The sequence below is a fragment of the Idiotropiscis lumnitzeri genome, chromosome 4, assembly GCF_059441095.1.
Source record: "Idiotropiscis lumnitzeri isolate Australia: NSW breed Sydney's pygmy pipehorse chromosome 4, RoL_Ilum_1.0, whole genome shotgun sequence".
Classification (NCBI taxonomy): domain Eukaryota; kingdom Metazoa; phylum Chordata; class Actinopteri; order Syngnathiformes; family Syngnathidae; genus Idiotropiscis; species Idiotropiscis lumnitzeri.
The window spans coordinates 22,881,554-22,898,041 of NC_142394.1; the positions used below are offsets into that span (position 1 = coordinate 22,881,554).

At 39.8% G+C, this 16,488-nt stretch overlaps 2 protein-coding genes across 3 annotated transcripts in view; both read right to left on the reverse strand.

Annotated features, from left to right (window-relative positions):
* Positions 1–5,402: 5,402 nt before the first annotated feature.
* LOC148338604 (P2Y purinoceptor 4-like) lies at positions 5,403–9,518 on the reverse strand. Its single transcript, XM_088294196.1, has 2 exons — positions 9,356–9,518; positions 5,403–8,187 (listed from the first exon to the last, which is right to left on the reverse strand). The coding sequence occupies exon 2, from the start codon at positions 8,120–8,122 to the stop codon at positions 7,040–7,042; it is 1,083 nt and encodes a 360-aa protein (XP_088150322.1). The 5' UTR covers positions 8,123–8,187; positions 9,356–9,518; the 3' UTR covers positions 5,403–7,039.
* Positions 9,519–11,299: 1,781 nt separating this feature from the next.
* The window catches only part of inppl1b (inositol polyphosphate phosphatase-like 1b), a 33,915-nt gene continuing 28,726 nt past the window's right edge, over positions 11,300–16,488 (reverse strand). For both annotated transcript variants that reach the window (XM_088294057.1, XM_088294056.1), the window contains exons 26-28: positions 15,215–16,016; positions 14,412–14,527; positions 11,300–13,151 (exon numbers count right to left, since the gene is read on the reverse strand). In XM_088294057.1, coding sequence (XP_088150183.1) covers positions 13,058–13,151; positions 14,412–14,527; positions 15,215–16,016 — 1,012 coding nt within the window. In that variant the 3' untranslated portion in view covers positions 11,300–13,057. The remainder of the gene's footprint in view (positions 13,152–14,411; positions 14,528–15,214; positions 16,017–16,488) is intronic.

Consider the following 16,488-nt stretch of genomic DNA (forward strand, 5'->3'; position numbering starts at 1 on the left):
GCGGTCCTAAAATGTAGTCGAAGTAGAACATTTGTCGTTATTGGGTCTGTGCACTTTCTTTTTGCACTCCTCCAATTCCCCCAACTCCTTCTTTACCTTGGAGTTTTCTCTCTGAGTCGGATGGCTTTATCGCGCTCGGGCTCCCACAAGTAGTTTGAAGCCGAAGCAAAGATACGAGAGCAGCAGAGGCGGTCGCGAGTGTCACGCTCGCCTGTGCGACAACAGCCCCTCCAAGCCCATCACATTTCCTCAAAGGTTACAGCGAGTCGCGGTGGGGGTGAAAGAGTTTCTTAAGAACAGGCCACGCCAATCAATCCCTAACATCTGTTCTCAATGGGAAGCAATATTTCCCCTTTTACCTCGCGATAATTGCGCTTAATGCCGTGAAGTACCTTATCATGGAGCCAACGGCAAAAGACAGGCCTGTTGCCGTGGCGACGCCGAAAGCCATTGGTTTCCTTTTCAGACGGATAATGAACTTCCCTCCGCGCCGTGTCACTCCCTGCACTCCGCCACCGCATTCAGCCGAGCTCCGGGCGTCCTTGAGATGCCTCGTCTCATCCGCCTCAACCCTGGAGTCGGGAGAATAAATAAATAAATAAATGAAAGAGAGGAAAAATGTCCAATAAATGCATCACTTAAGGCCAAGGTGTGGGCTTTTTCAATATCATTACAGTGTCGTTTTTATTAATAGGATTACCTGATTTCTCAGGGAAACATGCAATTAGAAGCGCTGCTTCATGATAAAAAAAAAAAAAAAAAAGAAAAAAAAAAAGGAAATGCTCTCAGCCCAATAATGCATTGCCGGATTTTCGATTTGAAGAAATAAAATCACTCTCTGTCATATTTGTTAACACTGCCAGAATTATCTTGACAGCAGAACATTGTGATTTAAAAAGATCTGTGAAAAAATATTCTTTGTATCTCTAATTTGATTTTTACGAAACCACTAAGCCTGAGGAAAAACTACCAATTAGATATTAGAAGGCAGCCGTGCACTTGCCGGCACATCAATTGCCGGTCGCGGGGACAACCCCGGGGCCTCGCCCTAACCTGTTACCTTGTTCCTCCGGAAAATGGAGTGTTACGATAACACTTGGATGCGATCTCTTTGAAGTTGATTTACAACCCGTAAGTGATGCCTTCTTTCTGTGATTGGTTGTTTTTCTTCGAGCACTGTTTTATTTCCCAGCAGAGTCACAAATTCACTTACTGGTGGAGTTTGGGTTTTTTTTTGTACCTGAAGCATGTTTTTTGCAGAAACTCAGGTTTGTTCACTTTTTTTTTTCAACTTGATCGCATTCTTATGTTTCATGGCACTTATAAGGGAGCGCCATTTTTTCCCGTAGATTTTTTTTTTATTCATAGACCATATTTATCATGTACTACGGTCAAGGCATGATTGTTTTAACAAAGATCACCCGAAAGAAAAACAAATAAAACAAAAAAAAAACATTTTGGGGTAAATTGAAAACCCGCTAATAACAGATTATTAGAAATCAGAATTTTTTTAACACAAGGAAGTAACCTTTAAATGTTTTATTGATCGATGAAAAAACTTTTATTTTCTTGTATGAATTCTATGAATTTATCTTACTGTCAAATGGATGGACTCGAAATCTCCAGCAACAAACTTTGATCAATTTTAAAGAGGGGAAATTTAACTAAAATTAAACCAATTCAAAGATGTAAATGAAAGTATTGACATGTGGACAAATTTGTTTGATTTGTTGTGTTGAGTCAAATTATTGACATAACTATCAACACTTTAGATTTTAACGTTTTCGCACCTTAAATTGTGTTACGCCAACATTTTTTATTTTTTTTATTTTTATTTTTTTTTTACCGTGTGTAATAATAATGCAGAGGATGGCATCTGTGTTCAAATATGAAAATAAAGTATATTTACTTGCACAATCTAATATGACTTAATTTAATTTTTTGAAAAAAAAAACATTTAATGTAATGTAATGTACATTTCCATGTTCATAAAATGACATTGGCCGCATTATAGTTGACAATGATTACATGATTTCTTCTCATTACATAAAATACAGACAATAAAATAATAATAATAATACAAATAAAATAGATATTTTCTGACGGAGTTCACAACATAATTGACATTTATTGGCATTTCTGTAGCATAAAAAAAGTGAAAATGCATCTTGAAGGTCCTTTGACAAAATGGACTTAAAGCTGATGGAAATGTATTTTGCTGTGAATACAGTGCTGCGCGGCGAGGCGAGGCTATTTGCGATGAATAGATGTGTGACACGTCCTCCGCACAGCCAATTTATTTTCTCATACTCGTGTAAGGACACAAAAAGGAAACATGTTTTTTTTTCCCGCAAATGTCACGAATCAAGTTTTTTATCATAATAGCCCTTCATGTCCTTGAGCGCAGAAATCTGAGAACATCACATCCTTTTCTCACTGCCATCTACAGAATAATAACAAAATACTAATACTAAAGACCAATGAGAATCCAAAACTGAGCCTTAAAGAAAAACACTAATTAAAGAGAGTTATCTCGATTTTCTAGCATTCAACAGTTTATTAATGTGTGATTACGCATCTACAGTACAGTCTAAAACCATTCAAATCACCTGAGTGAGATTAAAGTGTGTTTGTGGATTATTAAAATGCATTTAATGGTTATATCCTGCCTATTATTAAGAATAACTGTAATTATATAGTAATATATGTGTAATAACATATTCAGTAACAAAGTATTTGATTTGAAGAATCATTTGAAAATTTAATAACACCTGCATTCTGTAACAGCCAAGGAAAAAATAATTAATTGATTCAGAACAATACAAAATACTACTAATAAAGATGAATGTGAAACCAAAAGGATATACTGAAGAAAATGAATGAAAGAACAGTAATTTAATATCAAGTTAATCAGTTCATGTAGAATTTTAGAAGATCCGAGACTGGATTCAGCAACAAGTGACCTAGAATGTATTTCAATTTTATTTTTTATAAGGCACCAATAAATTCATCTTGTAATGTGCCGACATGTTGTGATGAAATGTAAATGAGCAATTGCACCTTGGTCTACAAAGATCCCCATCTCTGACATTGTTTCCAAATGTGTAATTACACAGTAGTACAGGTGTAGTTACCCAATCAGAAACAAGGTATTGGATTTAAGTATCATTTGACCATTTTAATGACATGGTATTTTATGCATTCATGTCAAATCATAGATCCACATGCAAAGGCAGTACTCACTTGTGATTGACACTGGTATGGAGGCATTTATTGAATAAAACGTGTATCATTGGGGTTGTGACTGCTGTTCTACCCAACATGTTGCTCACTGTATTTCAGTTTTCAGCTACATAAGTGGAAACAATATTACCAACATACGAAAAGTGTGACCCTTGGAAAAAAAATGTGTGCTTGGTAGAGAAGTAAGCTGCTTGTGTATGATAAGGTTTGACTTACAACAAAACTTGTGTTAAAACTCAAAACAACATACACGTGTATGGTGCAAGTCACACTATGGCAATAAATTTGTGCCATCTATGTTTTAATTTTAAATTCCACCGCTGCTTTATATTTTTAAACCATCAAATGTCAAACACTCTGTGTAAAAATCCACTGTATTAAATTTAACGCCTTAAATTCAAATGTTTTCTTTCTTTCTTTCGTTCTGGCATTTCCATTTTTCATGGTGAAAAAAAAAAACAATGTCAAATTGTGGTTGAATTAGAATTTATAATGTCTCTTTTTTGGTGGTCACTTTTTGAAAGTGCAGGAAATTTGATGGTTAAAAAAAGACCCTCACCATCTTAAATTAAAATTAAATTGTGACGGCACAAAAATAACTCAAAATAAAAACAGTATGTTTTCCACATGAATTAGATTTTTTAATTAAAAAAAAAAAGCAGTGTTAGATCTCGTGATATTTTTGACCCATTTTAGCGTGAGGTGAGGGGTGGAGTAATCACTGTAAAAAAAAAAAAATCTTACATTGAATTAGAACTTAATTGACAAAAGAAAAACAATCACATGATCCATCACTGAGTCGTTCACCATCCACAAATTCAGATAATTCATATAGTACATGTACTTCTACATCACACCACAAGGGGGTGGGGCTGAGCTGCTATTGCATCCATCCATCTGGAGAATTTCTTAGAGAATTTCAAATAGTGAAGACAGTGACTGTGTAAGGGAAATTCACGCAGACAATATATTGGAATACATTTGTCCAGGTCCTATCAAGAAACATCTTGGATAATCAACTTTTTGAGACAGAAATAATTTATTGGGAAAATGTCTGAGGATGTGTCACATCTGATGTCAGTTCAGAAAAAGTTAGAGTGAATAAATTACTGTCCTGATGTATATCTTTTTTTCAAGTCAACGATTAGTAGATCCGTTTTATTCATCTCTGTTGTCTGATTTCTTGACGTACTTACGATCTGGGGCGCTCAAATATTTACCCATTTTTTCGCACATCATATAACTGGAATACAGTCAAGACCATCACAAGATGCAAATTTGCAACCTTAAGGTCAGCCATTCAAAACCAAAAGGTTTATTAGGTGAATTTTCTCATGTAAAAAACATATTTGCAGAGATTGGCCAAATACTGATATTTCAACACTGCTTTCCCGAGCAATTTCAAGTCCCAAAGCTAATAGAGGAATCGTGTGTGTGTGTGTGTGTGTGTGTGTAGGCGGTTTGGAGGAGTCAGTTCCACATACTCGATGTTCCAACCCCCGTTTGCGCCCCTCGACGAGAGAGGAAATGAACAGATGTCGAAAGTGAAAGACAAAAACAGCTGGCAGCTGTGCAGCAAGCATTTTGTGCGGTTCACAGGTCACAGCATTAGGTACACCTGCAAAATATGTTCCATCCAAAAATCAAGTCATTACAAATGTATTTATGTTCTGACACAGTCAGGGCGGTGTTCGGTTAAATATATGATTATTATTGTGGTTGCATTCTAATGAGATGTGCCGCGGCGTTTTCGTTACCAGCTTCAGCTACAAGAGGATGGGAAACTGCGAGAAAGTGAGATTAATGGCTGGATGGAGAATCAAATAAAACCAAAATAAATCATTTCAAATCAATGCATGAAGCTTGTGAAATAAATTGGCAAAAGTGAAAATGAAGGACATTTGACACATTTGTTTTGGTTTTGTGAACTTACAAAGTAGTTTGAGTTATTTTTTCCATGTCTTGTGTTCAATTTCATTTCAGTTGACCAAAAATGTTACTTTTCATTCGGTTATATTACAGTCCGGTGCAAACTGAAAATCAACATGTCTTGTAAAATTGACACAACGCACAGTAGTGCTAGCAACTGCGCCAAATTTGAATGATTAAAAACATTATCAAGTTTTAAAAAAAAGTTTCAAAATCATGAAGAAAAAAAAAAATATATTGTCTCTGCTCTCAAATTCTGTGCAATGAATACATAAAAGCACAACCTGCTGAACTAGCAACAGTCCATCAACTAGCACTAATACCATCTGGAAAAATCTTAAGCCTTCGCATAACGACATGTTTGAGCTGCAAAAATACGCCCAATTCAAGTCTTTGGCGGCTAGAAATTCCACCACTGGTTCCTTGTGACAACGAGGCACTCGAAAGTCACCACGCCGTTTCAAAGCCCTGGTTTACACTGCCATATGGGGACCAAGGGAAAATGTATCTTTGATGTGCAGGCATAGCTAGCTAGCAAACTGCAACGGGGGCGGAGACTCATAATGGGACCCAGTTGTGTCTTTGCTCCATTTAGCACAGCCCCAAAAATCAGCAAAACTTAAATGATGCATCCGTGATCTGAATCGCTTCTCCTCACGAGGGTCGCGGGGTGCTTCAAACTACTGAGTCAAAAGCAAACTAAATTGGGTGAAATAGCGAACCGAGCGCTGGAGCCAAAAGTATGGCCAGCACATTGAGTTGAGGAATTCACCAAGAACGCAAGGTCAGGATTTGGATTTAACAAGGTCAAGACACAACAATTTGGGATCACACAGACCATATTCCAGAAGGTCAAGCTTGGAACCAGACGGGGATCAACTTCCAGAAGATAACCAACCTCGGGATGACCTGCCCTTGGACGTGGCCCCGTGCGAGGGGAGGGAGCGAGGAAGACTGATTTCAACCTACATGAGCTCTCGCAGGAAAAACCTGTCTCGTGAAATGCTATATATGTAAGGACGGCATTTTAAAAAAATTTTCAACTGTACACGCTTGAATACAGTTCCTCGTGAGGATAAGATATCTGACGTGTACAATTTCCTGAACTCCAGAGAATTTGAGAAACTATCGGAACAAAACTTGGATCAGTTGTTGAGTGTTTATTTAAGATCTTATATCTTGAATCTAAAAAAACAAACACGCATTGAGTACATTTAGTTATTAAGGGTTTATTACCTAGTAATTAGCATCTATTTGGCGATTAATTCCAACATTAGCAAGAAATGGGTTACCAAGTTATTAGTGTAACTTGGCTAAAAATATAATACCCATTTTATTACGAAAAGAAGCAACTTTCTCCTTTTAGGGGTTACCACAGGAAGTCACTTGTAGGATTTGGTTGGCACAGTTTTGATACGAGATGCCCGTCCAGACACAGCCCATCCATTTTTATCCAGGGGTGAAAGCAGGTGTGCCCACGTCCAGTCCTCGAGAACCCCGTTAGATGTCTCTCGCCTCAAACACACCTGCTTTGAATGATCCACTCGTCAGCAAGCTTCACCGAAGCCAGATAACAATCCCTGTGTGTGAAGTTGACGATGTCGCCCGCCCACTGAGTCATCCATCTGCCACCAATGTTTTCAAAAAAATGTTACATTAAATTGACTTCAACTGCAGTTCACAAAACTGTCCAAATCCAAATTTCAACAAAATCTGCTGGGTTAAAAAAATTAACCCAAGCTTGGGTAAAAGTAACCCAATCTGTTCAAAATCCAGAGCGAACTTGCGACCTTGCCAGGGTAACTGCAGTCTATCCTAGCTGGTTACTCGGCTGTCAGTGCAGAACAAAAACTCACATCTCCATTTTCTACAAGATCCGTGCTTCGCTGTTGACTTTAGCGTCCATGCTCTTGTAGACCAGAGCGATGCTCGTGTTGTTATTGGCCGGAGCCTGAGCGGGCGCTTGGCTCCTGGTCGTCTGACTTCTCCCCGTCAGCGCTGAGAACAGCTTGGCGCGGTAGTGGTCGCCGGCCAGGAAGTACAAAATGGGGTCGATGCAGCTGTTGACGCTGGCGAGCGGCCTGGTGATCTTGTAGGTGAAGTTGACGATGTTGAGAGTGTGGCAATCAAGCTTCAGCACGCGGGCGTAGTAGTAGACGGTGCGCGTGACGTGGAAGGGCACAAAGCTGACGGCGAAGACGATGAGCACCACCACGATGAGCTTGACGGACTTCTGCCGCGACGCCGGGTTGGCCGACAAACCCCGCCTGGGTCGGCACAAGGTGCGCGCCATTTGGCAGTAGCACGCTACGATGACCAAGAAGGGCACGCCGAAAAGGAGCGCCATGACGGCCGAGCTGTAGTCCACGTACTCCTCAAAGGAATCCTGACTGGTGGTGTCGTGGCAGAGCGTGTCGTTGTCTCGCCTGGACGTGGTGACGAACACCAAGTTGGGCACCAGGCAAACGACCACCACCGCCCACACGGCGGCGCATGCCAGGTGGGCGTGGCGGGGTTTGACCAGGCTGAGCGCCTTGATGGGGTGGCAGATGCCCACGTAGCGATGCAAACTGATGCACGTGAGCAACAGGATGCTGCAGTAGAGGTTGGCGTAGAACAGGAAGCGCACCATTTTGCACGCCGCCACACCGAAGGGCCAGTGGCTGCGGTTGGCGTAGTAATAGATGAGCGTGGGCAGCGACAGCACGTATAGGAAGTCAGAGAGCGCCAGGTGGAACATGAAGACGGCGCTGGGGTTCCACGGGCGCATCTTGACGAAGGTCCACAGGGCGGTGGCATTGAGCGCCAAGCCCACCACGAAGACCAGCGAGTAGGAGACGGGCAGCAGGATGTATTTGAACTCCTCGTCAAAGCGGCAGCTGGCGTTGAAGACGGACGTGAAGGTCACAGACTCGTTGAACGCCGTCGGGATGTATGCCGGCGTTGCCATGGTGACCGCTGGTGTCCCGCATCAGTTAGGAGGTGGTGAGGGAAACATCCGAGGATGAGGAGGCTCTGAGGTGTGCACACGGAGAAAATGTTTGCGTGGATTGGATCAAAGTTATTAAAGTTAAAGAAAACTAACGAAATACTGCAACTAAAGTTAAAAGTGAAGAATCATATCGTGCTTTTTACAACATGAAAAATAACAAACTACATTTTGTTTATAAAAAAATAAAATAATTCTATATAATTATAGCAAAAGTAGACTGTTTTTAATATAATCATATTAAATCCAAAATGAGAGAGAAAATAGCTACAATGAAAATGAAAGTATTATAATCCTTTATTGGGCTGGATAAACCAGTATGCCTTTTTGTTATTCTTTCAAAATCTCTTTGCCATTGACATGGCTCAACCTTTTAGCCTACATTTTAACACATCTAAGGAGATTGAAAAATTTACAACATAGCTGAAAATACCTGATGAGGATCACACAGAAAGAAAACTAGTAGAAACAGTCTACAAGTCTTTTTGTCACCCATCTCCATGTCCAACATGGTGGACGAAAATAAATAAATAAATACAATAAAACAGTCACGTGATCAAAAACTAACGGTAAGATGTGAGCAGTTTTAACAATACTGGTCTTGGAATTCTCCGGAATTTAATCAGAAACCACTCAGAATGGAAAAACTCAAATAATGTAAGTATCTTTACTTATACCTGGTTTTAAAATGTCTTAATATAAGTAACGTGATGAGGTAACAAATTTTAAATAATGGAAACAGTTTTATTTAACCGCGCAACTCCGCATGCCCCGTGAATATCTGTTTGACTGCGCCAATCAAAATCGCATTATAATATATGTTTTCAATGGCTTATCAATTGCAACAAATCTCGTATTGTAACTTGTTTATAACGCAGGTGTTACCAATGGACTGCTCGTGATTGAAAACCAAACTAGGCGACAACTTTAAAACAATATGCCACTTATTTCATGTCGAACTGTAGTTTTGAAATATGACTGTGTATAAAATAACTGTAATCCGAAAAGTAAGTCCACGTAACTTCTCATCATTAGTACAAAATGTCCATGTTCCAAAAACTACCCCGAGATTGTTCCGTACATTCCACGTGTATAAACACGGTGACAAATTTAAGTCCGACTGAGAGCGTGAGTCTTAACGCGAAACCGTGAAAAGGTTTTGCTTGTTCATCGAGTGCTGGGAAAGAGTTGTACCTGCACAATTCGGAGTTGGTGCTTTCCATGAAGTCCTCGTCACTTGGGATGATGGCAGGGGACCTCCACAGGCGCCCTGTGGTGCTCCTTGACATAATCGTTCTTTTTTTCCGCCCCGATCACTGTTCCGTGCAAAAGTCAAGAGCTGATGTTCGCAGGCCTGGCTGGAGTGTATTAGTCACGCCGCAAAGTTATTTGGGGGGGGTGGGTGCGGGTGGGTGTTTGTATGCGCGCTCTTGTTGCAGAGGAAGGCGCCCCGTGCGCGCTCACGCAGGAGCTGTGGAAGTGCTGATAGGACAAAAAAAGAACACGCAATTATTTGACTCACTTTTTTTAAATGAGCATCTCGGCGTTGTTCTTATATATGCTGTAGATTTTCAAACTCATCGTGTATTGCTAGAAAGTGGAGCTCAATAAGAGTAGTATGGGGAATAAACAACGAATACTGGAGATTAGCTGTAATTATCTTGTGTATTTATGTTTCTGAAGTATTACTAATTTTGCCATGGAATTAACGAAAAATTGGACAATGGCAAAGAGAAAGTTGTACTCCATTTTTAAGTGTGAACAAATGTCATCTGGAATGGTGTTAAATTCAACTCTCAAAGATGTAAACTGTATACATACATTTGCACAGTGAGTACAACTCATCTTCAGAAATGTTTCCATGTGCAACACTGCAAACTACACGTTTTATGTAATCCTTGATAGAGAGGCGTCCAAGTAGAGACATATTGAAACCGCATAAGAATAGAACTTTGGGATCATGTCCAGAGGTCATCTACTTGAAAGGCAACGTGAATGCAACAGGGTGACTTACGTTGTCATGGTCTTCCTCATCGTCGTACAAGAACGTCCAAAAGCTCCCCAAAGGCGTTGAGTAATATATTTGCACAGCTGCAACATTTCCGTCTTTAAAGTCTATTGTAAAGTATGTCCTCAGTGGCCAGTCCATTTTTGTTTCACCTGTTTTGTTCTCATCACGAGTCATGAGAGAGTAATGTATGATCGTAAAGACATAACTGTATAAAGACTCCTCTTAATAAGTTACCGCAAACTTACTTTAAGTGTCTCTTTGGCCCACATGAGATGACAACGAGCATAAAGCCAAAGCCAATAAAACCAAAATTGAGCACGATAATCTGTGTAGACAGAATGCCGGTTGTAGGATGTGCAGGTGTATCTACTAAAGCAGGTGTGGGCAAACTATGGCTCGGGGGCCACATGCGGCCCGTTAAACGTTTTAATCCGGCCCGCCGACTTGACAAAAAAAATAAATGAGTAAACCTTGTTAATGTTTTGTTTTTTAAATACTGTGGTGTGTCAAAGACATATATTTTATTGTAACTCGTTTGCTCACTTTCATTTAAAATGAAATGTTTTTTTTGTTTGTTTTTTTTATTCAAAACACTCCATCCATCTGCTCCTGGTCCGACCCCTTTGTCAAATTTTAGAACCCGTTGTGGCCCGCCAATCAAAAGGTTTGCCCACCTCTGTACTAAAGTGTCTGTTGAGCGTTTACAGTATTGCACTGGTTTACAAAAAGAGATTAGAGGGAATATTTTGTGATGCGTTCTCCCCTTTAGACTTTAGTATACGTGCTACCAAAAAAAAAAAAAAAATCACGTCCAGGTGATGACTTCACGGCCAAAGCAGCTAGAGGTCAGTAAACAGACAAGATTTGTTTGGCTGTGCCTTAATCAGTAACTACAGCAGCAAAGTACACACAGTCACACACTGAGGGAAAATGTGGAAAGCAGCAGTGAGGACTTATTTCACAGCCAGACAAAAAAAAAATACAATCGAGACAAGAAAATCTGTCAAATTGAGTTATGGTGTGTCGCCTAGTGTTGTGCGATATGGTACTTTGCTCACTCAAATGGAAGAAACATTATCTTCTGCCCCTACTGGTCAACTACAAGACAGACAAATGAGATCTCTTACTGGAGGTCATCTTATGCACTTTACTTGTGGACAGACAGCGGTCACGAGCGCTGATTAAGTGACATGATAGAAAGAGTACGAGATGGTAAACAGAGCTGAATTCACTTGACGACGTATGTACAGTATGGATTGGAGACCACTATGTTCGTTTATTTGTGTGCTTTTACAAGCTCGGACGCAGGCTCGATAGTAGCAGTAAGAACACTCAGTGGGGCGAGGGTGGATGAAGAGTAAACACTTTTCTTAGGATAATGCAGATCACTGGCGGGGCTAGAAGGGGGGCCGTAGGGGCACTGCCACGCCGACCGCCCCGTACCCCGTAGGGGTAACATCTAATGAATGTTTATCAGCGTTTTCTGAAGAATTTTGGGGGTTTGTAATTATTTTGGGGGAGGGTTACAGACTCCCGGAGAGCTCCTTGCCCCCACAAGGAAAATATCCTAGCTCTGCCAGTGATGCAAACAAAATGAATGAGACCTGGAAACAAGAATGGTTCACACTTTTGCATGGAATGACTCCACCCAACATTACGACTTCAAACGCAATTAATTCCAAAGGGGATCATTTAAACTTAATTACAATGTTATCCCACATAATCGTGATTTGACTAAATTTTAGAACTTATTTTCCATTCATTGCTCCTATGTGGGTGCAGTAAAAGTAGAGCTTTGGCACCAGTTTGTGGTATTTTGGTGCCAAGGAACTATGTTGAAATGACTTGAGGAGCTTCATTTCGGCATAAGTAGCGCTTTTGCCGCGATCTTGTGTCCTCTCAGTCCCAAGGGACTACTTTGAAGTAATGTGAGGAGCTTTATTTAGATAAAAGTAGTTCTTTGCTGCCAATTTGTGGCATCTATTGTCGATGATGAACTTTTTTGGGTGGGCAGGGAGGTGGACATCATTCGCGCTTTTCAACTATTGTCAGGTCTTGTCCGGAACTGTTGCATATAACGGGAACACTACAATCCAATTAAGGGCTTAACATTCACTCAAAAAACTTTAAAGTAACATTTTTCCTTGCTGTCAACACAACAAAATGTAGCAAGGATTATATTTTGATGGTTAGTCCTCATTTTAGTTGCATCAATGCTATAAGCATTTTCCTCAGGCTTGTTATCACTGCCATTTTTTATGGGTATAATTCACAGACTGTAAAAGAAAAAGAAAAAACACAGTGGTAAAAATATGAATTGGAAAACAAGTGAGATTGTTTTTATCACCATCTGTTTTCGAGCATATTTTGAATTGTTCTTTGATTCTTGCACCATATTTTTGATCGGATTTTGGGTTGTTTGACTATCGATGCAACGGATATACAAGTGGCCGAATGTTGATGACAAAAAATGCAAAACCCGACTTGGTTCTGATTCAGTGAAGAGAAAAGCACAAAGCGATCATCGACGCGCAGCAAGGAACATTAGTAGAGCTATGGAAGAAAAGTGTATTGGAAGCAGATGTCTTTTCCTTGACTTGTTGCTGCTTTATAGAGCAGCGGTTCTTGAAAAACTGAAGAAAATCATCCCAAAATTGCACACGACAGACATCTGGAAATCAAGATGTCGCTACTTACTGTTCCTCAAAAACTCTTGCTGGACGGAGGCATTCATATCAAGTCAAGACAAAATCCCTGAAAAACTGAAGCTGGCTCCACAATTGCCACGAGTGAAGTGCTGAAATGAAACCTGACTGATGTCGTACTTTTGGAGCAAAATGTGTTTTCTTCCTGTCCATGTTTTTTTTTTTTTAATTGAGCGTATGTCAGTTCCAGTTCCTGGGCAGGTTCTCCAAGATCCTCCGTCGGTGGGAAGAGTTGGTCACTCCAGCCGCACGCAGGTCATCTTCTGTGATGCCGCTGTGGAGTAGACAAATGCTACTGTAGCACTTTGGACACAACAAGCTTCTTTTTTTTTTTTGTCTAAATGAAAGTCAAATGCTGATCGGCTTTGCCACGCAATACGTAATTTGGTTTTCTGGTGGGAGGTAAATGGGATTTGGTGCACTGCCATGTAATATTTTTAAACAAGAAAAGGACACAAAGGGACCACACAGTTACACAATATGCTTAATGACATTTTCATAAAAATATTTTTTTTTAGGAAAAAAATAGACTAATGACAATAATTCTTAAGATAAACAAAATTGTCTGTCAACAGAACAAGAACATTTTACGATTTTGAAATATAAGAAAATAATACCAGGCTCATATCAACCACAGCAGTGTTGTAATGAGTATTTTTAAACTTAATACAAGTAATATTGACATTTTCCAAGCTGTAATATTTAGAAACTTTCTTAAAATAAAGAAATATCCACTAGTATTTGTTTAACTTAGATCACATGACAAGAACATGACATCTAAATGACTGGTTAACCCTGAGTTTTGTATGATTGCATTCTTCTATTTATCTAATTACTAGATAATGCAAAATCCTAAAATACAAAAAATTGATTTATGAAACCCCACTTCAGGTCCTTTGATTGTTGGTTAGTCATCTTAAAATGTTGAAAGCGTTTGTTTTAAGCCTCAAAATGACTAAAATAAAAATAAGACAATTAACAAGTGTCTTTAAAGAAACAAAATGTATTTGTTTGGCAATTTCATTTTAAGCAAAAAAAAAAATGCCAAAACAATCACATATTGGTTACATTAAAAAAAAAAAACTATATCTTACTTTTAAAATTAAGTTTTTGCAGTGTGAAGTCAAGGAAATTACTGAGACATGTTGGGGACATTTAAAACAAATGTGATGATGTGAATGTGTTAGTGCAGCTAACTAAAATAAACAGAGACACTGAGTGCAAAGTGGCTAACGTGGGAATACTTGCGGAGACCGAGCAAGTTTGTACGACTTGATTGATGACTTGTTTAACCCAACACATGATTGTACCCAACTTGCTTGAAATTTAGTTGGGGCTCGTCTTGACTTGCTCGAAACTCAAATTTTAAGACTTTTGAAACAGCTAAGTTGCGCATGTGTGACTTCTTCCCACCTCTTAATATAAACATCTGATGATTCATGAATCGCATCACCTAGTGGTAAACGTGGCTGTCGTGCAACAGTCGCATTGTAAGAGCTTCCCTACGTTAGTGAAAGAAAAGTGGCAGTGTTACCTGAAGTAATCCAGATCATCCCAGCCATTAAGGCTGAGCCCAAGTGTGTATTTCTGAAGGCCCAGGGCACTGAGCAGCTCACAGACGGTCTCGGGAGCTCCTTGGAGCACAGATACCTGCGTTGATGAGAAACAGACATTCTTTTATTCCTTTTTTTTATGCATATTTCTCAGGTCAAATTTGACCTGTTTTGACAGCAATAAAAATATCCTCAATGTCATCCTTTCCACATGGAATTTGATGACCTTTAAAAATGAGACTCAAAGGTAAAGGTGGGGATCGAAAAGTGGTTCTTTTTAAGAACCCGTTTTTATTCAAATTGATTCCTTGTAATTTGTTTGTTCGTGTGCCGTACAGTTTCACTTTGATTCATTTTATGTCACAAATGAGTAAATTGCGCCACATGCAAGAAGTCTATTTTGGTTCTGAACTTTTTCCAACGTGGTCCTGCCACACGATATATAACCCATAACATTATTTTTAATGTGTGGGGTTCTGAGTCAGGGCTGTTGCTACTCTAATAGAACAGTCACTTTTCTATTATGTCATCTGACTGATTCTGACTCATTCTCCAGGCATGACCAATCAAAAAAAAAAAAAGTGATCTGACAGCCTCAACATAAAGCCAATAAGAATGAGCAATCATACATACTCAATATTAAAAGGAGTAGTAGGATTAATCACCTGTTTATTAGTGTCAAAAAGTTCATTAGCACGTTTTGAGAATATATTCAATACCGAGGTCAAAATAGAAGAAATACAGTTAAAAAAAAAAAAAAAAAAACTTTCCACAAGTGTGGTACCTCATTCTCCCAGCTTTGGCGCCTCTCCATGTGCAACGCGGGACCATTCCTGTAGGCCGACCTCTGGCTCGGATAGGACGGAGCGCCCTGCTTTGAGGGGAAGAAGTCAACCTCACTGAGCGATTTGGCAATCTGCAGAGCGGTGAGGGAGTTGTCTCCCATCCGACCGGGATGCTGCTGCTGCGTCTGCTGCGTCTGCTGCTCCGTCACCCAAGGAGCAGGCCGACAGTGTCCCAAAGGAACGGGAACGGGTGTGAATTGGAAAACGGGCGGGGCTTTTGTTTTCCTGATGGGATCGCTCCTCTCCGGGAGATCCCTCCTGGATTTTTGCCGCATGATGGCGGATTGATTCATGTACAGGTTCCTCAGGTTCTTCTCTGGTAATATGGAATCGTGGCAAATGTTTTTAACGTGATATTTAGGCTTTGACAAGTGCTCCGAACACTGGGAGATACTTTTACTGGAGGGCGGAGATATGGGAGAAGGCTTTTTGGCGGGGAAAAGCTCATAGGAGGAGTTGGGTGGAGGCGTCTGAAGTTGAGTGGACGCAGCGTACTGGGGAAGGACGGCAGGAATTTCGATCTCGGTAAAGTCTGATCGGCGACAGGGTCTCGTGTTGAAGACGTGCCTCCCTGAGATTTTGGGGAGCTGCAGAGCCTCGTTCCCGGCCCAGATCACCTGTGGGTCACTTCGCTGGGGGAGAGCCTCTTCTATGCCGCGGACCACCGACACGCCTTCGAAGATGAAGTAGGCCGGGTTGGTGTAGCTGCTTGGAGTTGGCTTGGGAGGAGCTGCCAAGGACCTGCAACACGAGAATGCTCAAGTTACTTTCTGTACAAGGGAAGTTATTACTTCCTTCCTAACATGGGTTTGGATTCGTCAGAAAAAAAATTAAGTCTGGCAGTCTTGGCATCTATTCTACTCAATATAATGAATGACACATTCATTATTGTTCGTTTTTATATCATTTTACTTTTCCTTTTTTTTTTTAATTCTGTTCATTTTAATTATGTCTTTAACATGTTTTTATTTGTTTTATTAGTTTTTTAAATGTGTCATTTTACTTAGGTTTTACTAGTCATAGTTTATATATAAATGTACAATTTATTGAATGCAATATAAAAAAAAATAAAAAACAAAAGTATTCTGTAGTATACCGTTAGTTTCATGAACATAAAATTTAATTTTAGTTAGTTGTATTTTTTTTCAAGAACTCTTATGTATTTTTTTAATTTTAGTTTTAGATATTTTGTTAGTTTCCATGACCTATAATA